The 24,242-nt window shown below is 49.4% G+C and overlaps 1 protein-coding gene across 4 annotated transcripts in view; it reads right to left on the bottom strand.

The window, feature by feature from the left end:
* Positions 1-10,970: 10,970 nt before the first annotated feature.
* The window catches only part of LOC104481868 (uncharacterized), a 57,851-nt gene continuing 44,579 nt past the window's right edge, over positions 10,971-24,242 (bottom strand). For 2 of the 4 annotated variants that reach the window (XM_086745534.1, XM_086745537.1), the window contains 2 exons: positions 23,860-23,913; positions 10,971-11,241 (listed from right to left, as the gene is read on the bottom strand). In XM_086745534.1, the coding sequence (XP_086601660.1) occupies positions 11,113-11,241; positions 23,860-23,913 (183 nt within the window). In that variant the 3' untranslated portion in view covers positions 10,971-11,112. The remainder of the gene's footprint in view (positions 11,242-23,859; positions 23,914-24,242) is intronic. The other 2 variants (XM_086745535.1, XM_086745536.1) reach the window with 2 other exon arrangements.

Genomic DNA, 24,242 nt, shown 5'->3' with positions numbered 1-24,242 from the left:
CTCTCAGGTCTCATTCTGCACACCCCGGATGGGGCTGCAGTTCAGGGTTCCATAGCTGAGCCCGGTGCTGGGCAAAGCCCTTCAACTGCCCAGCTCCTCGCTCTGCTGAAGAGCAGCTATAACACACTTTGGCACGTGGACAAAGCTCCTTGAAGGAGTGATGCAAAGTGTCTGAACACCTTGTTCATGGTCATGCACTCAGACCTCACTGCACACGAGCAGACGCACAAGGAGATTGGATTCCCATGAGTCACAAATTATAGGATGTGTTTGCCTTTTAACTGCTGTTACAGATGATCACAGTTACCTGGGATCAATTTAGGTGGTCAGACATTCTGCAGTGTCTACCTCAAGCACCCCAGGTAGCACAGAAACTTTGGCCATATGCTTCCCTTTCCATTTCAGCCACAGCTGTAAAGCCCAAGTCAGCCCCCGGGCAGAAACTCAGCCTGAAGACATCAACGTGGGGTCTCCTGGGCTTCGCTCCCTGCACCACACATGCAGCCAGCACTGCGGGTCCTCATGAAAAATTCCCTTCAGGTGTCAGGAACAATATAATTTCCTCTCCAGCCATTCAAGAGCCTCGCTGCTGCATGCAGTCTGCAAGCAGCCGTGGGCAGCATGGGCCGGCATCCACCTCTGAAGGAAAGTGATGTTCCTGGGGTGGGCAAGCGATGCGAGTCCTGCCAAGCACCCGCTGCCGGTGCTCTGCAGGGACTTCGTGTCAAGGTGCATGTCCAAAGTGCTCTGCAGCATGGGGAGAAGCGGTGCCTCTGCATGGCCCAGACAGGGGAGCATCTTGGTGACAAGCAGGAGAAGGCAAAGAAACATGAGAGGGAGCTGAGGCTCTGGGCAAAATCCATGCCCAGTGCTTGCAGAGGTTGGCTGACACATTGCTGTGCCTGAGCCTCCAGCCGAAACACCCCAAGATTCAGCCAAGCCTGGATGGTCAGAGCCTCCCTATCCCTACCACTGAGGAAATCTGAGTTGGGAAATTTGGTAGCAAATACCTTGTTTATGGACAAAGAGCCTTGGGAGTTACGGAATGGCACCCTGCACCTCAGAGGGGAAATGTTCCTTGCAGTGAGACACCATTAAGACAGACTCCAGAGAACCAGGGCAAAGTCTTTGTGCAAGCAACAGTTTGTCTAAGGACCTAAAAGATTTGCTTACTCTGCTCTGTGTTTCAGCTCCAAAGTGAAGCTCTTTCCTGTGGTACCACTGTGGTTCAAATTCAGTATTTTGGTGTGCACAAGAAGTAAAATGCTGTTTACCTCCATCTTGTTCTATCTCCCAGAGGCAATCACAAAGCTACAGCTTGTAGAGCACCACAGTAATGAAAGCCCCAGAAACACCACTGGACATAGAAAGGTTAGGTGATTTAATAGGAACCATACATGCTGCTCAGAGTTTTCTGAGTAATCCAGCTTCTGCTTGTCCTCATTGCATTACAGAAATGATGCATTGTCTACTCTTTTCTTGGCTTCGTTATGGGGAATGACTCTCCCCCAAGACCCTAATTGCTTCCAATGCTCTCTGCTCTATTTGTATTTGATTTTACCCAGTGGTTTCAAGCAATACTGATCCTGAATGGCTGTTGATCTAGGGCCGTACCCTGGCTAACATCTGCTTTGAAGGAGTTGTGTGCAGATCTGTTTGAATAACATTACACAGGGCAGAGAGGTCTTGGCGCTTCAATTAAAGGCTGTGTAACATGTTTTTCTTCACAGACAGAGACATGTGACCACAATGGTTTTCATATCTGTGGACACAATTTCAGGGTAATGTGTATCTTTCCCCTATCTTTGTGTCGGGTCCTTCCCTTAGCCGCTCTCTGCCTCAGTTTTACCCTCGCACAGTGGCCGTAGCTCCCCCAGCTTGGGCCAGAGTGGAGCCAAAACCTCAACAACCTGCTGTGCCCTACCTAAAAAGAGCTCTTTCCTTCCCTGCCTGGTGGAAATATCTGCAACGGGCACCACTGCTGGCAGCCCTGGTGTCCAGAGGTCAGCAGAGAGGGGTAGCATCTGGGCAGTGAAGAGGAGGGAACATTTATACCCTTCTCAGAGCGAACAGAGACCGGCTTCATGGCTGGGGTGAAGCGATGCTTTCTCTCTCTGCTGTCACAGAGACAGACATGGCTCGGTCTGCACAGTGGAAGAGGGTGGGGGGCAGGAGGAGAACGTAAAGCGGACAGATGGCTACACAGCCAGCCTGCTTATTACCGGAATAAATTGGGTAAATCACAGGCTAAGCAGTTGCTCTCCCTGCGGTAGAAGAGGATCTGACACGGTGATTGAAAATCAGGAGCATCTCAGAGGCAATCATGGCTGGGAAGCTTGCTGTGCTGGGAAGCTCCGCTCAACCGGGTGTTGCACTTGGACTGTGTTATTAGTGCACTTCAAACCACAAGAACAAAATGTTTGGGACATGCTAATGACACCAGGAGAAACAGAAGCACTTTGATTTGGTAGTAATTGTTGTAATTATTTGCTACCACAGCAGACACGAATATAATATAATGGGTCTGATTATTTATCAGCATTCAACACAAGAAAGAAAACAATGCCAGTAATAGCAGAGGGTTTGTTTCGGGGAACTGTTTAAGGCCAGGAAAGGACAAAACATCTCTCTTCCAAACAGAACCAGTGGTCGCTCTGTGCTGGAGCTCTGACAAAGGCCTTCAGGATTCAAAAGAACTGTATACGATCATGGTTTTGCCCAACTGCATTTGGCTTGGTCACACTGACCAAGGGCTGGTTTGCCGAGCAGCCTTCTGTTGGGCAAGACCCTCACCGACATCTTGCCAAATGTCACCCATTGGTAATGAAACTGTCCAGGGTGGAAGACTGGCTATTCTTTTTGGAAAAATTTGACAAAGATGCTTCAGCCATTTCCAGGAATGGCATGTAGCTTTGTCTACATTTAAACTTTCTTGCTGTTGAGATGAAAGTCTGAAATGAGGTGACCAAGGAAGAAAACAAGCATGAGATAATTTGTGAGGGAAAAGAAATTGCCCCAAGACTCCAGCACCAAAGCCTCTGGGCTGGCTAAATGCAGGGTCTGAGAGGAACCTGAAACCAGGAGATGGGGGTGAAGAAACAGGGGAGGACTGGAAAAAGCCATGGTCAGGCAGAGGAGAGGCATTCATGGAGGCCAAGGGGAAAGAGGAGCAGGTCCAGGCAGACAAACAGGAGAGCTGTGGGCACAAAAAGACAGGCTTCATACCAGGAATACAGAGCACTGACGTCTCACCGTCCCTCAGTGGAGAGCAAACACCTGTGAGACCCACCACTGCAGTGAGCCAGTATGCTCCAAGGCCATGCTACACCAAGGACGGATGCTGGCTAGCCCACATCTGCAGGACATGCTAGGGTGAGGAAAGCAGAGCTCCCAGGGCATGCTTTGGTAGAAAGCAACTTTCCTCCTGGTGGATGGTGACCACTTTCCTTGTCAAAGGAACTTTGTTGTCTCAATTCGTCTCCCCTCTTGGCACCCTGCTCTCATGGCACTTTTGGTTCCTCCACTCGTCTGACCTCGGAGCTACTATGCTGTGAACGCGTCAGATGGGAACATGCAATCAATGCTGGCCAACCCACTAACAGACCGATCTATTATTACAGCAGGCACTGATGTGAGTAGCCACAAAAAGGAAAACAGATTTTTGGGCTCCTCATGTGGCTGGAGCTATCTGCACATCCTGTCTTGGGTTAACTGAAAACATGTGGTCAAGTCCTGCTAGGCTGGCATGCGGCCACAGCCGGAGCTAGCTGTCAAAGTGTCTACCTCTTGTATTTCCTCACCCCCTTTCTTGAATAAATCCACTAAAATCTAGCTCAGGAAATGCTGAGATACCAACATGCTTACATGTCCTCCTGGTCACTGATGTTACTTCTTCTGCAGAGCCTTGCTGTTTCAGCTGCATCCTCTTTGGCTTGCTCACTCCCATGTAAGGGTTACCAATCACTGGAGGATGCTTGTTCTTGCTTTCCTAATTCGTTCCTACACCCCAAAAGTATACTACATAAATAATATACATATTGTAAGCCTGAGACAGTGCTTAATCCAAACTCACTTTGTTCCTTTGGCACACGGACACCAGCCTGCCACCCCGTACAGCCCTGACCCACTAAGAGGTGGGGTGCTTGGGAATCGTGAGGCTGAGCTATGTCCTTGCGACCAGCCTCTGTGTATAGCAACCAGGCTCAGCCTGGCTGTGGCAAGGGACATGATGGATGCCAGGCAGTGCTGATGACCTGGGGTCTTCCTAGCCAGGCCCCAGTACCCACACACTGTGCTCAGAGGGGATCTGTAGGATGCCCATTTGCAGCCATGTAAATAAATCAGCGAGCAGCCCAGGTCTCCCTGATGATGGCAGATCAGTAGATTCATCAGGCTATCCGCAACTTCACCATTAAAGACACGAGGGCCAAGTCACCGCTGAGGCCTCGTATCACTTCATGGGAAGGCAATGGGGGGCTTCATGCCAAGCTTCCATGGAAGTGGGAGTAGGCTTTATCCAGACCATTTGTTATCAACTCATTATGTCTCAGAAAACAAAACATGGTTAAACAGCTTTTGTCAGTAACAAGAACAGTGCACTTTGTAATAAGTCAGAGTGATTGTGTCTGTTTGGAGCCATTAGTCCACCTTGAACCCTGGCAGGAGCAGACTGTGCCCCAGAGAAGGGCGAGACAGGGCTGGCATACAGTGACCTACCCCAGAAAACCTTCCCGCCTCACCACCTTCCTCAACCAGAGGTGGCATTTGTGCATGCTTCCTGGGGAGTTTTTTTCTTCATTTTTCTTTCTGGAGCCATATAAATATTGAGCAGCCGCAGCGTCCTGTGGCACAGGGTTCCCGAGTGCAGCCCCACGCTCCGTGCAGATCTGCCTCCAGTTGTTTGCTTTGAACCTGCCACCTGCTACTTTTATTTGATGTCCCTGAAGTTCTTGTCTGAGAAGGAACAGTGTACAATCACTCTCTATTTTGTAATGAGGTCGCTTTGTTTTGAGTCACTGTTGTCCAGGTGCCTGCTTCTTTTTAATTCAATGGTGAAAGCTCCCAAGTGCCTCAAGGACACAGATCAGGCGTTTGTAATTTTTCCTCCACTTTTCCTAAACAGTACTGGCATGACACATTGCAAAAGTCTGCCAGTTGTTACCACAAATGGCTGAGACGGCAGAAATGGCAAAGAAATGCTTCTCACTACTCTTTGCCTTGGCATAGGTAAGCTGTTTGTACATCCTCCGTGCATCGCTACCCACAGACACCTGCTAACACACGGTCTCGCTCATGCCCCTCTCCAGCACAAGCTCTTCTGCCCACGCCCCAGGTGCGTATCCGCCAGCATCCACCCTGCCATGCCTGCGCTTGCGTGCATGCGTGCCCATAGCCTTTACTCCTCCAAGACTTCCTTCCACTTAAAAAATAAATAACAAGCCATAAATATAAATGCCACAAGCATATAAATGCCACTGTAAATGCACTGTGTCTCTATGCCCACGCTGTATCAGCACAGATCCCATCCAACCCTAAACTGATACACACCCTCGAATGCATTCTTCCACCCCACGCCTTGCCACAACATGCTATGCAGCTTCAGAAAGAGCAAGGGAAAGCCCTAAGTTGTTTGAAGAAGATGGTTTGTCCAGCTGGAAATTCTGCTTCTTGGTTGTTTCTGTGCCAAGCCGTGGCCTCCATCTAGCCTGGGGTGAGAACCTTGGCCCTAGCAGCGCTGCTGATTCTGCCCGTTTTCCCAGTCAATATGGTAGTGGGCAGATAAGTCAACACTCAGCACGCAGCTGGAAATGGGGCGGTAAGTGCGTTCCCCAAGCATCATCATGCTTTGTAGCACGCAGATGGTGAGTGTGCCGCAGGCGGGCTTCGCATCGAGCCCTGTCAGAGACCCAGGTGGGCACAGGGCACCGTGCTTGTGCACGACCGTGGGAGTACAGAGATTTCTGCACAAATGAGACATACAGAGACATACATATATATCTCATGTGCACATGCATGTACATACACGTGCATAAGAAAATGTTTGGACAACTCAAGGAGAGCTGGTCTCGTGTGCTGGCTGCAAAGGGAACCACTGAGTCTCAGGATACACATGCAACAACTCATTCTGCCGCTACTGTGCGCTTGGTTCCCCTCTGTTATTCTTATAAGGCCACAGCATTAACCCAATTAATTCACTTTAATTGGAGGACAGTATCAGCCTAAATGGTCCCACTTAAATCACAGAGAAGCCATGGTCTAGCTCATCAAACAGCTGCCTGTCCCCATTCACCCTCCTGCAGGTGGTTAACACGGCTGAGTTCAGCATGCCTGGCCTGCACCTCAGCACAACAGTCCTGCTCTCTTTGCAGGGTTTGTTTTCTGCTCTGAAAGGAAACACCTGCACATCTCCAAGTGAGATCAGCTCAAAGTAGAAAAATATCTCAGCTTAGGAGATACAGGTTCCTCCACCGAGTCATGACCCAAACTTGGTGGGAGGACTCACTCTGGAGCTGCGAGCTCCAGCAACTCAGAGGTCCTGAGGGACCTACGCCAAGCTAACCACACTCACAAAATGCTTCGCTCACACTCCAGCTGGCATCCCTGTCTGGTCCAGCAGTGGAGGGAGTGTTTGCACAAGGTGCTTAAAAATCATAGACTGGTTTGGGTTGGAAGGGACCTTAAAGATCATCTAGTTCCAACCCCCCTGCCCTGGGCAGGGGCACCTTCCACTAGACCAGGTTTCTCAAAGCCCCATCCAACCTGGCCATGAACACTTCCAGGGATGGGGCATCCACAGCTTCTCTGGGCAAGCTGTTCCAGTGCCTCACCACCCTCACAGTAAAGAATTTCTTCCTTACGTCTAATCTATATCTACCTTCTTACAGTTTAAAGCCATTACCCCGTGTCCTGCCACTACATGCTCCTGTCAAAAGCCCCTCCCCAGTTTTCCTTTAGGCCCCCTTTAAGTACTGGAAGGCTGCTATAAGATCTCCCCAGAGCCTCCTCTTCTCCAGGCTGAACAACCCAAACTCTCTCAGCCTGTCCTCACAGGAGAGGTGCTCCAGTCCTCTGGTCATCTTCGTGGCCCTCCTCTGGACTCACTCCAACAGGTCCATGAAGCCACAGAGGCAAACAGCCCTGCTTTGATGTATGCCAGAGACAGCAACAGGGCACAGTGACTGCAGCAAGGAGCAGCCTTCAGAAGACTACAGCTCAGCTCTCATTTCCCTAGATTCTGCTGATGGCTTCCCGAGTGGTCTTTGGCCAACCCTTCCCCCATACCAGGGACTGGCATCCAAACCAGCTACACTGGTAACTACAACTGAAAAGTACCGCCTAAGATCTTTGTGAATACCACTAACCTCTTTTATTTTAGCTTCAGAGTTGACACTGTATCAAGGCTTATCATATTTTACCACAAAAACTGCCCTGTTTTGTCCTTAACTCAGAGGCCCAGCTTGCAGGGAGAGACGAGAGGTGGCCACAATCAAGCTTAACCCAAACACATGCTGAGGGCCCCAGACAACAACCCTGGGGGCAGCAGCTCTACCCCTCAGCTCACCCCAGCCGATTAGCTGACTGCACGCTGCAAAGCTTTATGCCAGCTTTCTGCTCTTCTGCCTGCTGTACTCTGGCTTCCGCGCAATAGGTTTCCATACCGACAGCCTGGCTGATAGAAGGTCAACACATCCCTCTCTCTGCATGTACATACTTAGAAACAAGCTTGACCTGGCTAGAAGTCTACAGAGGATCAGGGTTTGCAGAGCCATAAGCGGCCACTGTGTTTTTGAATGGCGTATAGGGCCCAAAAGGTGGGCACGCTGAGCAATCGCTCTGTTTTGGAAGAAACATCAAAGAGAAAGGCAATTCCGTACAGGAGGCACGAGAGCAAAGGACTAGGGAAAGCCTGCAAGTCCACCTTACAACCCTTGGAAAACGGGCCAAGGCCAACTAAAAATGAGCTGCAGCTGACAGAGAGGGGAGGATTTCAAGATAAGTGAGATGGCAGGAAGCCTAGAGGAGATCAGAACTTGGAGGGAAGAGCAAAAAAGGCCTCCTGGGAATGAGCCTAAGTAGAACTCCGAAGGGAATTTAACTGGTATCTCTCAGGAGGCCTTGGAAAAGGGGACATAGGGAATGGCCTTGTGAGATGTCAATTAAGACAGAGCTAGGAGTGCAAGGGAAGAGACAGGGATTAGCTCAAGGAGATAGCAAAGGGTGGGAAATGCACATTACACGTACCTGAGATGGAGTTTTTAGACCAAGATCCAGAGGAAAGGGTGAGCTAGAGTTAACGCTATGGAGTAGCATAAGTCCTCTGGCTGTAAGCAAATTGGCTGTTGAGAATCTTGGGATAGATATCCAAGACTTATTGAGGCTAAAATTACAAGCCAAAGACCAGCTGTGTGGTCACCCACCTTTCTGTTTTTGGGGGGGACAGAGACCTCCAGCCAGGTCACATTCAACCTCAAGCAACAGGCAGGTCACTCAAAAGCCAAAGCACCTTCTTGATGAGGGAAGCACCAGTGAGGGCCAATATACAGGCATAACCTCAAAGGGAGCAGCTGCACAAGTAACTCCTCTTATATGCAAAGAGCATGGCATTCATTTCAGAAAAGCTCTTGCAGGTTTCTTTTCAAAGCCATTCTCGTGCAGACATGGCCTGGGATTTAGGAGTGCTTGGGAGTGGCAGTGCTGTGCCACAGCTTGCTCTACTCCATCCCCCGCTATACCCCTGCCCACAAACACCCAGAAGATGGCAAAAAGCGTGAGACCCACCAAAAGTGTGAATATAGCAGCCATTACACTTTATTTCATTGTTGGGTGTTTTTTTTTTTATTTTTCTTTCTGATTGAAAAAGAAAAGACAGAAAAGTTACAAAAGTACTAAAAGGCAACGATATCAGCAGGACATCCCTGTTCCCCAATCCCAGCCAGGGGAAGGCAGCCTGCCGCACCCACAGGCTGGCACAAACACGGCTCTGGGGCCGAGCACCTCGGCAGCTCTCACTGAGCAAAGCCTGGGGGCACAGGGCCACGCAGGGGCTGCCACTGCAGCCCCTCTGCACGGGGACTGTGCCTCTTCAGACAGGTACCAGGCTACAGCTGTCCCTTCTCCTGAGTACATGGATTTGGTCTGAAGGGGCAACGCTTCCTTGTCCTGCACTGGTCAGCTTGATCTGGCAGCAGTTAAAAAGCCAAGGTGTGCCATCAAAATGAGATAAGCAGAGTCTCTACAGGGATAGGAGGAATTGGCAGAGGAATCAGCCTCCGTTGGAAGAAGGGACTTCTTGCAGAGAACCACGATGCTCTACCAGAGGTACCTCACCAGCAAACACAAGCAACTCCTTGGAGGTGGTGCTGGTGCAGGGGGTGGCCCAGCTGTGACAGTCTGGAACCAAAGAGCAGGCAGAGCTGGGGCAGCATCAGGACAGATGTCCCCTCACTGCCTTGCCCAGCTGCTCTGCCTGCCTGAGTTGAGAGGCAGTTTGGGAGGGAGGAGGGTGAGGTGGGGGATTCAGGTCCACAGGCCTACACAGCCTTTGGACATTCCCCCAGGGTCTCAATGAAAGGCCCAGAAAGCACCAGTGAATGCTGGTTCACTGCTTGGCCTCCTACTGGCAGCTGGACTGACCATTGGTCTCATCCAAAGAGTGGCATCAAAGACCTCCACACTGGAGCAGATTTAAAAACAAGAATTACTCACAGTTGCTCCTCTTGATCCAGACAAGAAGTAAACTACTCACTCTCCCTTGCACTCAGCCAGATACAGGCTCAAGGTGGGGAACACCGAGACAAAGAGGTTACTCTCTCCACCAGGTGCAGCAAGGGGAAATGCCTTGTTCCTCTGCCTCACCAAGGGGTGAGAGCTTGTTCTGTTAGCTGTTGCCTTGTGACACAAAACACATACATGCCTCAAGGCCAGATCCCAGTCAAACTCCAGTGGTAGCAAAGCCCAGCATGGTTCTGCCTGCCTTAGGACTGTCTATGGAGAAATGTCCCACAGCTTCACCCAAACTCCCCTCCTGTTTCTTCCAACAGGTGGCCACAAAACAGAGACCTCTTTCTCCCACTTCATGCTACATCTGGGAATACTTGTTCCACTGATATAAGAAAAGTCTACCTGAATTTAATAGCCAACATAACAAGGGAGTATAAAGCTTGCTGGAGACATTAGATTTGGTCGAGTTTGGTGATACCAGTTACCTTCAGCATCACGTTAGGGCAGCAGGGTATTGGGACAATGCTATGGAGAAACACTGCGCATCCTAGAACAGAGACAGCCTCAGCAGAAAGGAGACCCAAGAGCATACAGTCACCCCCAAGTTCTTCTCTCTGATGATGCTGGGAGGACTGAAGCTGGGCAGTGTGTTTTCCTGGACAGCTGAACACAGACCTTCCATTCTAGAATTTTATTCTAACTCTGGATCTAAAGGGAGGCTCATGCCTCCCACTTAAATGTCATTTTAGACGATATCACGGAGCTGCCAGCAGACCAGCTGGAACATGCAGCTAGATGTGCCACTTACCCCCTCCCACCTCCCTCTATTAGGGTCTTCCACTCAAGAGAGCTTGAACTGAATGCAATTATAACAATCTCAGAGAGGGATCTTCTTGCTTTGCAGGCAGCCCTGTATAGCCTCTGTCTCCAATCCTGAGCTCACTTCTGAGTGGGAGGAGGATCAGGTCTATAGCAAAGCACCATAGACTCAGGTACTCTTGGGAAACAGACTGGACTTGGTTTCACACCCTCATCACTCATCCCTGCTGCCATGTTGGCCATACTAGCCCCTGAACCCCTCAGGGATATCTTCAGCTGCCACCACCTCCATGGACACTGCCTTGGTGGCTGCCCTTGCAGTTTGTGGACCCAACTGGTTTGGTTTGCCCTAAAAGACAAAAATCACTCCCTTTGCCACTATTCAGATATGGCAATGGTATGAAAACAGGCACTGCTGCAAAGCTGTATGCTTCCTGCTGTCAGGGAGGCTGTATTACAAAGATGTGACATTGTCCCCTTCTTCCACCCATCCCGTTGGGTATCACCACCTCCCCTTCTCCCTGCCAGGCAGGCAGTTTGTTGATAGTTCCTGAGGTTTTTGGAGAAACTCCTTCAGTAGGCACATGACGGTTCTTCCACTGGAGCTATCGGGCTCAGCGGCTTCAAGGTGCTGAGGGAACGGAAGGCAAAGGTGGATGGATCATACACAAAGTGGGGTGGTGGGCGGCCTCCATTGGTGCTCTGCAGGGTAATAAAAAGAAGGACAAAGTCAGTGTTCATATAAACTGCAAACAGTGAAGTTCTTGCCTCAAGGGCTTTGTCAAATCCCTTTCTGGTACAATTCCACCTTCTTGAATGGGTGGCCATGCTTGTACTTGCAGCAAAGGGCACTAACACAAGCAGTGAAGCGTTTTGCTCATGTCCTGCTCCTACCCCTCAAGAAAAATGCATGTGTGCCCCCCTTGCCCCCAGGACTGAGGTCCCTGGGATCTACATGACCAGGCCCCATGGCACCTGTAGCCGCTAAGTGAAACAGGATATGCACGATGCATTTAGAGTCCCAGAGTCAGAATAGGATCACTGCCGAAGGTATCACATGAAAAAGGTACATTCAGATTCACTTGGCCTGGAAGGAGGATCTAATACACTTTTAAAGCAGGGAGATAAACCAAGTAATCTCTGAAGACTCATTCTTCAGTCCTGTTTTGCAACAGCTCTCCAGTAAGGATTTACAAATCACCCTTTCTTAATCTATAAAGTCTCAGACACACTGAAACTCTCTAGAGTTTTTCCTCCAGACTCCACAGTTCAATGAGGAATGGCTGAGAGATGCTCGGAGGAAAAGATCCCACCTGAAAGCCCTACAGCCTGGTTTGTGGAGCAGCTGCCTCACAGACACTCTTTGGCCAGGAGAGGAGGTCTCACTGCTCTATAGGTCAGCAAAGTATTTAATCATGACTCTGCAGACTTCATTCCTGAGGGACAGGTGTGAGCTACTGAGTGTCACACACTGGGAAGTTCAGCAGCTCAAACTCGTGCAGATGTCCCCTACCCTCAACTCACTTCCATCACTGCTGGGAAGGGCTTTACCATTGTTTTCATGGAGGTTAGGAAAAAACCCAGTAAGGAGAACTGGCCTGGGCTCTGGCATCATGTGCCTCCCTGCTGCCTCTTCTAGGACTTTCCTAGCAAGATCCACGGTTTTCCTTGCTCAGCCTGCACTAAGGGACTGTTCCTCAAAGAATTAGGCTTTTTAGGAATAATTACCAACTCTGCTGTCACCTCTAAGACAGAAGCTCATTTTGGCACTTCAAATTCAGGTCTATCAGACACCTGCAAACACACAGCAGCACAGCAAGGTGATATTTTGATGCCACCTGCCTCTATCCTGGCTGGGTTTTAACTTCTCATCACAGGACAAGCAAGTTTTCCCAGAAAGCTGCTCAAGTGGTCAGGCTCACCCAAACAGTCATGCCAAAGTGAAGAGAGCTACAGAAGTGTCCAAGCCAGGTCCTGGGTGCTGCAGTCACTGCAGCAGGATCTGAAAGCCTCTGCCTCCAGGATCTTGGTCACAGCTTGGCCCCATGGGGCAGCCTTCATGTCAGAAAGGGCCTCTTTAAAAGCCAGCGTGGGCAGCGTGTTCCTGCCTTGTTGGTACCTACTCTGCAAATTAAGATGGGCACTTGAGAATGGAAAATGCCAACATGGTGCTTGGCATCAACTGTGCCAGGAGTTTCAGCCAGCAAATCATGCCCTGCTACATCCCCCTGACACCTTGGCCAGCAGCATAAGAAACAAGAGAGGCAGATTTAAGGGCCTTTACTCAATAGCCACCTGCTGTGGGGTTATATATGGTGTGTGCTCTGGCAAGCCTCAGAGCTGGAAGGTAACATAGCAACCCCTATTCAAAGCTAAGGGGCAGAATAAATCAGCACATTTGTCCTTCTCCAGAACAGAGAAGGTCCCCTGCCAGTGCCAAGAGGGAATGGGAACAAAGAACCTGGCAGTCTCCTCCATTTTGAAATGCCAGACAGGATTAGAGAAGGCAGCTGAATCAGTTCATTTCTGGTGGACGGCAGATGGAGAAGAGGCTGGGGCAAGACAGGTCCAGAGGACAGACGAAAGTCATCCACAGAACTCACCAGGCTTTGGGTGGGAAGGCACCCTGATGTTTCTCTCTGCGCCTTCTTCTGAGGCCAATGTGTGGGGCAGAGCCTTCCCAGGGCACCACAAGGGAGACAGGCACAGAACAAGGGCTGAGGGGAAGGACAGGGACATGAGAAAGCACAGGAGGATGCAGAGATTCACGGCTGGCCAGGCAGCTGCAAGTAAGGCTCAAAATGCACCCAAATCCTGCCTCTTCATCATGGCACCTCTCAAGCAGCCACAAGACAATGGCTGGCTTTTAACAGCACAGCCACCACAAGCACAGGCAAGGGCAGGGTGAGAAGGGCCCTGTGTCCAACTGTAGGCAGCAACACAACTGCCCTCATTCATGGGAATACCCTGGCCAATCTGCAGTCATTTATAACCCTGAGCAGTACGGGTCTGCCTTGCACCTACTCCATGACTGACAGGGCAGCACCTCTGCTAGGGACCTTGCTGGAGGGAAGAAAGAGCACTGGCACCAAATCACTCTCTTCTTGCAGAAGAGCATGTTTTCTTTGGAGCTCGTATCCTGTTGTAGGGATGACCAGGCCTAATCTGGCTTAGCCCACGACACCATTTGGGATCACAGCATGTGGTGGTCTGGCTCTGAGGAGTAGCACAAGGCAAAGCTCTGTAGATATATTCCCAGAAAGAAGATGGATAGGGCCGGCTGCCAGAGAGGCGAACACGTTCCTCCCGCCCCATCGCTTGGGCCAGCTGCCTCCCTGTAATCTGGGCAAGTGTCCTAGCCAGCTTGCCCTTCCCCTTGGGCACCCAGCACCCGCCTGTGATGCCTGGGACACCACTTTGACTACTGTGGCAGCGGGCCCCCAGGGAGTTTGCCATAAACCTGCCTGACAACCCCTGATGAGCAACCCCAGGCCAGCTCCTGCAGAGGCTCCTTGGAACGCAAACACTCCGTGCTTAATACTAAAGGCTGGTGCATTCACTCTAATGGCATTCAGGCAGCTGGGCAACTTGCACAAAATGGAGCCTAATATGGGCCCTGTGCTAATGGCAATCATTAACCAGAGCCCTCAATTTGTTAAGCAGTGTTATTTACACAGCTGGAGAACAGCCCGAGATACAAGCACTTGGCTGCGGGCAAGAGGGCGCACACGCTCGGACACGTGCTCTGTCACACACACCCGTGCTCACTTGCACAGGCTCACCCGCTCTCACACGCCTTGGGTTCTCCCCAGTACACATGCACTTCCCTGGTCACTTGTCCGCACCCCTCTGTGCACACACAGACCTCCACCCGACTTGGAAACCACAAGGAGAGCTGTCCCCCTCATACAAATCTTGTCCACTCACATCGTAACTCAGGCCAAGCAGGGCCCAAACTCCACCAGCATCCAGGGGAGAGTCCACAGAGGAGCACAGCTCATCACTTGCTCGTACCACTGCCCAGAGCAGAAGGTAGTTTCAGTACCTGCAGACACCCATGCTGCCTCTTTGAACACCTCATTTGAGTCAGATGAGCTCCTAAGGGAGCTAGCTTGTGTTAACACACATTTCAGGTGACTACGCGCAGACCGCCTTGGTCACACATGCGTGTCAGCACGTACCCAGACACACACTTCTTCCCTCGTATACGCACGCCTACATACACAGTCTTGCAGACCTGTACTGTAGTCACCAATTGCATTATCACCATTGAACACAGGTGGTAAATAAGCAACCAAGCTTGAAATGTATCTGAAGCACATTAGCAAAGCAGCACACCTAAAGGTGGTACAGAGAGTGACTTGGATGCAGGTGCCTCAAAGAAGACCAGCGAGATTAAACACCAAAGAAATGCAGAATCTCAATTGTACTAGCAGCCCTCAGAAAACAGAAATGGGCAACCGCTCCATAAATCCACTGTAACATAACTGTACAATTCAGCAAGGGAAAAGCACTCAGGAAGATGATAAACAGCTAAAGGATGAATCTACTAATACAAACCCACATTCCTCCCAGAAACCCGTCCCTTACCCCTGTGAAGTCTGGGAAAATATCCCAAATGCGGATTGTGAAATCAGAATTTTGGACTTATCATTCCATAGAAGTGTGGTTCTCTTCTTTGGACAAAGCTAAAACAAGCACAGCTCCAAGTGTGCTTTCAGCTGTGGGAATAGGAGGAGGGAAACAAAGTTACCTAACACAACAATGTCTTAGAAGGGAGTGGTGGGCTAGGGGTGATACAAAACTAAGCCCTGCTTAATACTCTTTGGTCCTCTTTCATAAGTGCTCTAGTATTCTGGTGGGATTCAAAATTGAATCCTGCCAACCCGTCCTGTACTCTAGGCCAATCCAGCACAGGAGTCCCTTCTTTCATACCCTTGGGCCCCAGCAGTTGGGAAACGCTGCCGAGCTCCATTTAAAGGATGCTGCCTTCCAGTGGTTGATGCCTCTCAGTGGTGGGTGAATGATCCCTTTGCAGTCTGTAGACTCACTTATTAAAAGTCTTTTGGGATGAAAGGCACCATGTAATTGCAAGTTGTAAAGGCGCATCCGATTCCCACCACCACCCTGTGTGAAAAGGAATAAATCCCCAGAAAAGCCTTGGCAAAGATGGACGCCTGCCTCCAACGCTGCCTGTTTGTGAGACAGTTGCCTTGCCCAGGAGCAGACGGAGCCAGAGGTAGTACCCATATTCAGGCAAGGCACAGAGAGAGTAAAAGCTGTCAGACTCCACAGTGGAGCACTTACAGGCACACCGCTTTTAATTCCACTTTATCCTCCTTCCTTTCTCAGGTGGTTAGAAAAGAAACTGGTGACACTTCAATGTGTGAAACCATCAGCTGTGAGCAGGGGAAAGGGACCCTCAGGCCTGCTCCTAGATAAGTCTGTAATTCTGGACACGGTCCTTACCAAGCCACTATCCCATCATCTGTGCCTCAGTTTCTCCTGTGTATAAAGCATACACCACACTCAGGCAGCCAGGATGAACTAATTAACATCCTGGTGTTTCGACCTTCTGATGAGAGGTGATTTCCTTTCAGTTAGTCTCGCTTCAGGCAGTTTTCAAGAAATAGTCACTGACAAGCAGGACCAGCTCGTCCAGTGGAGCAGCAATTCACATTTAACTGCTTCTTCATTAACTCCAATAGGGCCTCTAACAATTTATTCCAGTCACAGACTGGAGCAGCTCAAAGAATAACTTTTCAAAGGCAAACTCCTTTCCTCCTAAAAGTCTCTCCTGCACCCCCAGGTTCATATGCAGTTTAATTTCAGGGAACAGCTAAAAGATAGACTATGACAGAACTTAATTTTTAAGACTACTCTTCTCCCTTCTCTTCCAAGAAAAGGAAAGATCAACTCCAAATGCTGTTCTGACAAGGAAAACAAAACTTTGCAGTTAGCACCGTTTTCCTGTGTTCCCCATTACCCTTCCCTAAACCAACATAAGACTGCCTAACACCTACTTCCCTCTATGCAACGACATCGCAGAGACCAGTTCAGTAGCTTACAAACACATCGCTGTTCTTCTTAGAAAAGAAAAAAAAAATTTAAAATCCATCAGACATTTGCAAATGTGTGTGCAGAGTTGTCAGATGGCAACTGCCAGACTTAAAGAGGTGCCACCAGACAGACAACACTGAACTTTTTTGGAAGGTACTTCAAAGGGCCTAGCAGATGCTTGCTGGTCACTTGCCCAAAAGCAGAAACAGACCAGTTTCAGATATGGGTCCTTGCTGGCACCAGTGTAATAAGCCTTTCTTCTCCTCTCTCTCACAAGTCTTTGAGAGGTATCTTTGAGAAAGTTGACTGCAAGCTTTGATTTTGCCTGCCTGACAATCTGAAGGAAGGGGACAGATGGGTCATTCAGAGGGGCAGGTTGTCAGTGCTCCCTGGCCAACTAGGGGAATGCACCACTGCTGGGTCCTAGTGAAGGTCATGCTCTGAAGGCCACACAAATCTCTTGGGAGCAGGTGAATGAACCCACATCCCCCTACTAGTGAGCTGTGTCTTGTCTCCACTTTCTCTCCTTCTGATACAAAATGGCCCGTGGCTCCCTGCACACACCTGCAGCAGTTCCTGTGCACATCCCAGGGCCTGTGTGTGCCTAGTGCGAGGAGGAGCGGGCACAAGAGGAGCTCCAAGCAAGCACAGACACAGACGAGGAACAATCTGGCCCTAAATCTCTCAGCTACATCTGAGTAGAGTCCTTAGCAGTTTTGGTTTGTACACAAGTGACACAACCTTGTCCTCTCCTTCCTCCCCACCTTCCTGTGTGGCAGGAACATCTTCCCTCCTTCCAGTGTGATAGCAGCCACCTGTCCTCGCAGTCCTCCTCCCCTGGGGACAGGAACCCCAGGCACTTTGCTCCTCTCAGAACCGGCGTGTGGTGCGCACTTGGGCATGTGCAGCTTACAGTTTGCACGAGGCCAAGGCAAATCGATTCCCTCCGGCCAGGCAGGCTGGCACAGAGCAGCACGCTGCTTTCAACTTAAAGGGAACCCAAATTAAAACTGCAAAGTGAGTATTAATTGCCCTGGCATGAGCAAGCTGCAAACACATGCTGACACAGCGCGCTTGCCTCTGGACAAACCGCCCCAGCCATGGAAGCCAAGTGCAGGAAGTGGGTGTATTATGGGAGAGGTGTGTGGGAAAAGAGGATTACAGCTCTGGGGACTGGGAGAGGGAATGGGTGCCAGGTTCCCACAGCCACGCAAACAAAGCAGAGCAAGGAGCAACTGCAGTGGTAAAAGATGTGCCTGGCCTGCCATCTTGGACTTGAAGCTCTGCCAGAAAACAGTGGCAGAGCTGCTGTCACCCTCCACCATCCCCTAACTCCTCTCTCTGCTCCATCACCCAGGTGTGGTCCAAAAGTCAGCAAATCTGTCCCACTCTCTCAGTGAAACATGCCTTGCCACTTCCCAGCCCCTTGAACCACAGTGTCACCAGCCACAGCCACCACTGACACCCAGGGCTGTCCCAGGAGCAGCTGGTCACTGGGCTGCACCTCAGTTCTAACCTCCTTTCTACCCGTCCCCAACTCACTATTCTTAAACCAGACCCACCACCCACATCAGACCACAAACCAAGGACAGCGCTGAAAATAGGATGTCAGCTTCCTGACTCACCAGCCACTCACTAGTTTCATGGTGCTGTCTGGATTACAGAGCTCTTGGTTATTCCACAATGTCTATTCTGCAAGCACTTACATGACTTAAATTACCTGCCATGCATGCCCTTGCACCTGTTATGAAAAGCAGGCAGCATTAAAAATTCTTTTCTTTAAGGAAGCAGAGGAGAGAGATGACAGTCCCTCTTCTGGCTGCCATGGACAGGCTGAAGGCTGATGAGCCTTTGCCATGAAACCAAATAAAAGCAATGCTAAATAAAACAGTGTCTGGAGCCAGATGTTTAGGACAGTTTAACAGAGAGAGGCATTCCCACCTTGGCTACAATGGATCCTTCCCTACACTGAGGAAACTCTGGACAAAGTCTTTTGTCAGTAATTATTTAGGCCAAGGGCTGGGGTTCTCCAGGGCCAGCTATCACTGCACAGAGACCTTCAGCACGCAGCTCAGTGGCTGGGTTGGGAGGAGCATGGGGGGAGCTAGTTTCACCAATAAGCAAATGGATATTCATGCTTTCACTTAGCAAAGGACCTTCTCCATTTTGCTCAGCACAGATGTGCCCATCAACCGGGGACAAGAGCCTGCCTAGGGAACTGGAGTCCATGAGGGGCCTCTGCCTAGCAATCAACCCAAAGATGCAACTAGCCAGGGAGATGAGTCTCTCTTGTTGCTTCTAAAGGGCAGGTTCAGGTTTAGGCACTCAGTCACATACTAAAGACAATCAGGAGGGTTTGACAAACTGTTAGCAAGCTGCAGTTTGGGATGTCTGCTGCTTGAGATGTCAGGGCATTTTAGACTGCATGATACAGTATTAATAAGGACACAGCTCAAGGAATGTGGTTTAAAGATCAAAGCCCAGACTTCAGTTCTCCTCACACTGTCTGTCTTTGGGTAAGTCACATTCTCTAATGGTTTAACTCACTCTGAAATTGTAATCATGATACTTATCTGCCTCTGGGATGCCGTATTTAGTAAGGCTTGCAAAGCACCTTGGCAGCCTGCAATGGAAGGGGCAACATATGTGTGTGTGTGCATATATGTATGTACACATATACACACAAAGAGACTTCTCATTTTTTAGAAATCTTTACTTCTTGCTGTGCAGCCAGAACCAGAGTTTTGCACCAATATTGCTCTGTCACCTAGTATGCCTTGCATCTGTGAATAGCTCAGGCCTCTGCCAAGAAGGCTCAGGCCAGCATATCTCCTGCTCAGCTCCAAGCTGAAAAGGTCCCTTGTTTTAGAAGGAAACCCAGCATGTTTCTGCAGTGGCCTTTTAGGATGCAAACACAAGAGATAAGAGACAGGGAAGTCATTCCAGGGATCTGGCACCTGTCCAAGCAGAGAGGGTTCTCAACATTGATAAGATCAAGGCAAGAGCACAAGAGGTTTATATTCCGATTTAAAATTCATATTTTATTTTTACATTGCAGAAAACATCTCTCTAATCACCCAGGTTATCAGATTGGCCTTGAAATCCTTACTCCTCCTCTGCATGCCCCAACAAGAGCTCTTGAGATACCCAGGTCTTGCTAGTTGTGTCTCCTACCCACCTACAGCTGCTGAGATAAGCCCGGCTCCACCAATCCCATTCAAAGGAGTTTGTGAAGGAAGAGCAAGAACAGGGCCAGATGATAGATGTGTAACCCGCATCCCAAGAGGGCCTGGAGAACTGAAGACTCGTGGTATTATAGAAAGACTCTGGAAGATGGGTCTCTGTATTCAGAGCTGGCTACAGCTGGCCAAGCCTGGTGGCTGCAGTGACACCCTGCGAGCACGTGCTCATACAGTCATCCTCCTTCCAGCGCTAAGGAAGTGTCTCCACGCAACACCCAACTGCACCATGCAAACATGCTCTGGATGCTAAAATACCCATGCACATGCATGCACCCCTCCAACCCACACCCACTGCCTTGCTTCCAGTTACAGACATTACACTGGCTGACACTTTGGGGCACCAGGGACCAGACCTGCATGCGCACATTGTCCTCCTCACTGTGCAACACCCATGTAGGCCCACATCTACCCCTCACACCTTGCACTGACACATGCTATGCTACACGCATATGTTACACACAAGTCCCTACTTCATACACACCATCACCTCCAATTTATCTCTGCTCGCCTGCCCACAGAGGCCAATTATTCTGTTCCATTATCCTCTACTAGGGGGGAAACAGAAGGGAGATTTTTTTTAATATGATTTTCTCTTCACTGTAGGCTGTGACCTCTCACAGCTGCTATTCTTGAAAACATTTCAAACATGACTGAGCTACTGTCTATTTGGGAAATTTAGTAATCTCTCTGCTTTAATCTATCTAGGTTCTTAGACTTGTCACATCACTGTCCCATCATCCCGCTTAAGAAGAACTGCTGAGGAAGTGGAAAGGCTGTAGCCTAACGCAGCCTGAGCTGGCCCATGAGAAGCTGAAGAACAGAGAACAATGACAAGGTGGCACCTTAGTGTTAAAAGATCACATGGAGAAGCAAAACCCAGCTTAGGTCACCTGCTTGAGAAGGACTCCCAAGGACCATGAACAATTCCAAGGGCTGAAACTGTGTTTCAGAGCCAGAGGGCAAAGATATTGCCCATCCATCTCACCTTCCCATGGGATACTCTTCCAGCAGAAGACAGAGGAAGAACATAGCTGGGATGATGCCTGACAGAGCACCACCTTACATCCTGACATGCTAGCAAAGACCCAGGATGTCAAAGCAACCAAAATATCAGGAGCAGGGTACTTTTTAAAAGCACGCATTATCTCACAACCATATGAGACACTGTCCTCAGCAAGGACAGTATGGAAATGCTTAATTGATGCTACTAGCAGGTCACTGTTGTCATTGTCCTCACACAGGAGGGAATAAGCATAATCCTTTCTCCTTCTAGCTATTCAGCAGCAGGAAAAATGGAGGAAGGAAGCAGGGCTCCTTGCTTCAAACCACTGGCATAAACCATTATATAGCCTGCCTGCTCCTCAGATCAGATCACTCACTGCATCTCCATCCAGTTGTATGCTGTCTGGACGTTGCTGCCCACCTCACTTCAGAAAGAGACTGCACGCTCTTTACCTACGCTGAAACAGGAGCACTTGTGCATCCAGGCTACAGCGACACAAGCAGACTGGTTCACATGTGATGTTTCCAGTTCAGACATGCAGACAGTTACCTGGTTCCTCCTGTAACAGGTCATCAACTCATTTGCTATGAGAAATCTATCTTCCACTTTTACCACAATGGCAAAGTCCCAACACTGAACCTGTGTCACCAGACCCTTGGCAACAGAGAACCAAGCCTCTCAGCTTGCCTCCTGCTATCATCCTTTGCAAAAGGCCACATTCAGCAGGGCCTCAGAATAGGCCTCCCAAGTGTACTGAGGTCCCTGGTGTGCTATGACTCCACTACAGAGTGCTGGGCAAAAGCCAGAAATCACAGAATGGTTGAGGCTGGCAGGCACCTCTAGAGATAGTTTTGTTCAACTCCCCTCCTCAGAGCAGGGTCAGCAAGAGTGTGTTGCCCAAGACTGCATCCTGGCACGCTTTGAATATCTCCATGGATGGAGACTCCACAATTTCTCTGAGCAATCTGAATTTCCTGTGTTTCAACTTGTGCCCGTTACCTCTTGTCCTGCTGCTGGGCAACACAGAGAAGGAACTCTGTGCCAAGCATGTCTTCCTGGCTGGATTAAGGTTTCTCTTTATATGATAAGAGCACAGCATTGTCCTTCAGAGATATTGACCTCTCTCAGCTGCTTCCAGAGCTGAGGCACCTCAGCAAGGTATTCTGCCAGGGACCTGCTGCCTCCTTTCTAAACTGAGTACACAAAAGCAGGCACTTGCAATCATTTGAAAACTGGAAGCAAAAATGCTCCTTTACCTAATGACTGCCACAATGACAGACCAAGAAGAGACTGAAGTATCACATGCTATTGTCATGGAAACCACACGACTGCCTCAGGTGGAGAAGCATTGTCCCGGCTTGGTAAGGTTGGCCAGAGAAGCGTGGATTCTGTGCCATCTGTTAGAAGGGTGTGCTCTCAGTTTCTGCTGTTTATTTTAGTGCAAGCTGACATGGGCTCAGTAGGGAGCAAAGGGATAATTCTGCCTCTCAGACTCTCCAGACTTACAAGAGTAAGCTGCAATAATAAGCTCAAGGTGTCGGGGGAAACCACTCCACTGAGGCGTCGCTGAAACCCCAGGGAGTGGGGGACTGCCACCAAGCAGCACAGGAAATAGCTGTAGTCCCGGGACACGCAGGGAAAAACAGCGAAAGCACATGGGGCAGGGATAAGGGAAGGTGATAAACAAGTTGCACTAAAACTTTGTGGCGGGATTAGACTGTTGGTAGATCTGAACAGTCTGGGGACAGCTCACAGGGCACAGGAGGAGATAGCTCCACTGAAAGCACTCCAGGTGGGAGCACCAGAGAATACATGACAGATCAGGATTAATTGCACAATCAGAAGTATCAGGTCATTGTGGGGCTACTGGAAGACGGAATTGAAGTGCCTTAGCAGAAAGCATGAGGCGTTGCAGAAATACTGTCCAGCTCTGCACAAGGCTCTAGCTACACCTGTCTACTCCCCCTCCTCTCAAGGCAGTCATGGGAAGAAGCACCCAACATCATCCCCATGAACAGCAGCACTTCTGGCTACACAAAAGCTTCAGTCCCATCTCCTGCTGGACAAGGTGCAGACCCCGAAGGATTCTGGTCTGTCATTCATCCCTCTTGCAAAGCATCATTGCTGGCTACAATTACCGCAGTGAAAGTAGTAGCTTTATCACAAAGGATATCTATTTTCTTCACCCTGACCTGTTTTTCCCTGTGTATCACAAACATGTGGAGGATCATGGTGGCGGGGGCAGGGGGGGTCAGTGGACTGAGGCATTTGTTTTGGCTGCAATGTGCAAGGTCACACACACATCTCCCACAGCACCATACAGCACTGACCGAAAGAAAGCCAAAGTACCCACAAAGGAGACAGGGATTGGCTGAAGAGTAAGGCGATGGGGTACTAGAAACAGATTCAGAGGTGCAGGCAGCACAAACTACAAGCAGGAGAGTTGAGCAAGCCTAGCTCTGCTAGGCATGTGTATGCTCAAGAATGGGAGATGCTCAGACACTGCATCCCATCTACAAAGCCTTCCAAGCAATCTAGCTTTCATTTGCCATCATTCAGTCCCATGTCTCATACAGTTCTGCAGATGCCAGTGCACCATGCAGGTATAGTCTCTTTTCTGCAGCTGCCTACTAGTACCTCTCACCTCTACCAAACACCACTTATTACCTCAGATCAGCACTTCCCTTAGTCAAGAAGGATCCAAATGACACCGTAGAGGACAGCTATACATAACTGTATGAAATCACAGCAGGGAATATAGACTTTCACTCCAAGGAAGCTTTGAACCCATAGTCTCCAAAATGGAAAAGCCAAGGTATTATTAGCCTCATCAGCACCTAACACCTAAGTCGCAAGTACAGTCTATACGCTACAGTAGCAACTGCTGTTATGCAACTCATCAAGCCACAGGAAACTTCCAGAAATAATCTTCTGGGTATACATATTCAAAGAGAATCACCACATTTACATATATGTGGAAAGATGAAGGAAGTGCACTAGACAAGGGCAACTTACACGAATTTTAATAACTTTAGTCTTCGCTCCACAATTCTTCTTGAGCAGCATCTTCTGAAAGAGAAGTAGAATCCAGGGATTAGTAGCAGTAGCATGAAGGAACAGAGAGCGAGGTTGTAGAGAGTCTTTTCTCATCAACATTTAATTAGCAAACAAGATGGATGGATGATTAAGTGAGATATAAAAGAATATGAATTACCAGAGGTGGCCATCAAGTAATCAACCTAATCTGAGACTCTCTCACCCAATCTGCACAGAGTCCTTTGGCTGTGGCTGATACCCTGGGTTTTGAAAGAATGTACAAGAAATTCCACAGAGAAAGAGAATGAACAAGTGCCTAAAAGGAAATTTTTTCCTAATATCTGTCAATTAGTGGTTATATT

This window comes from Chlamydotis macqueenii, chromosome 3, assembly GCF_036417535.1.
Source record: "Chlamydotis macqueenii isolate bChlMac1 chromosome 3, bChlMac1.mat, whole genome shotgun sequence".
Taxonomy (NCBI): Eukaryota; Metazoa; Chordata; class Aves; order Otidiformes; family Otididae; genus Chlamydotis; species Chlamydotis macqueenii.
This window is presented reverse-complemented; position numbering and strand designations above follow the sequence as displayed.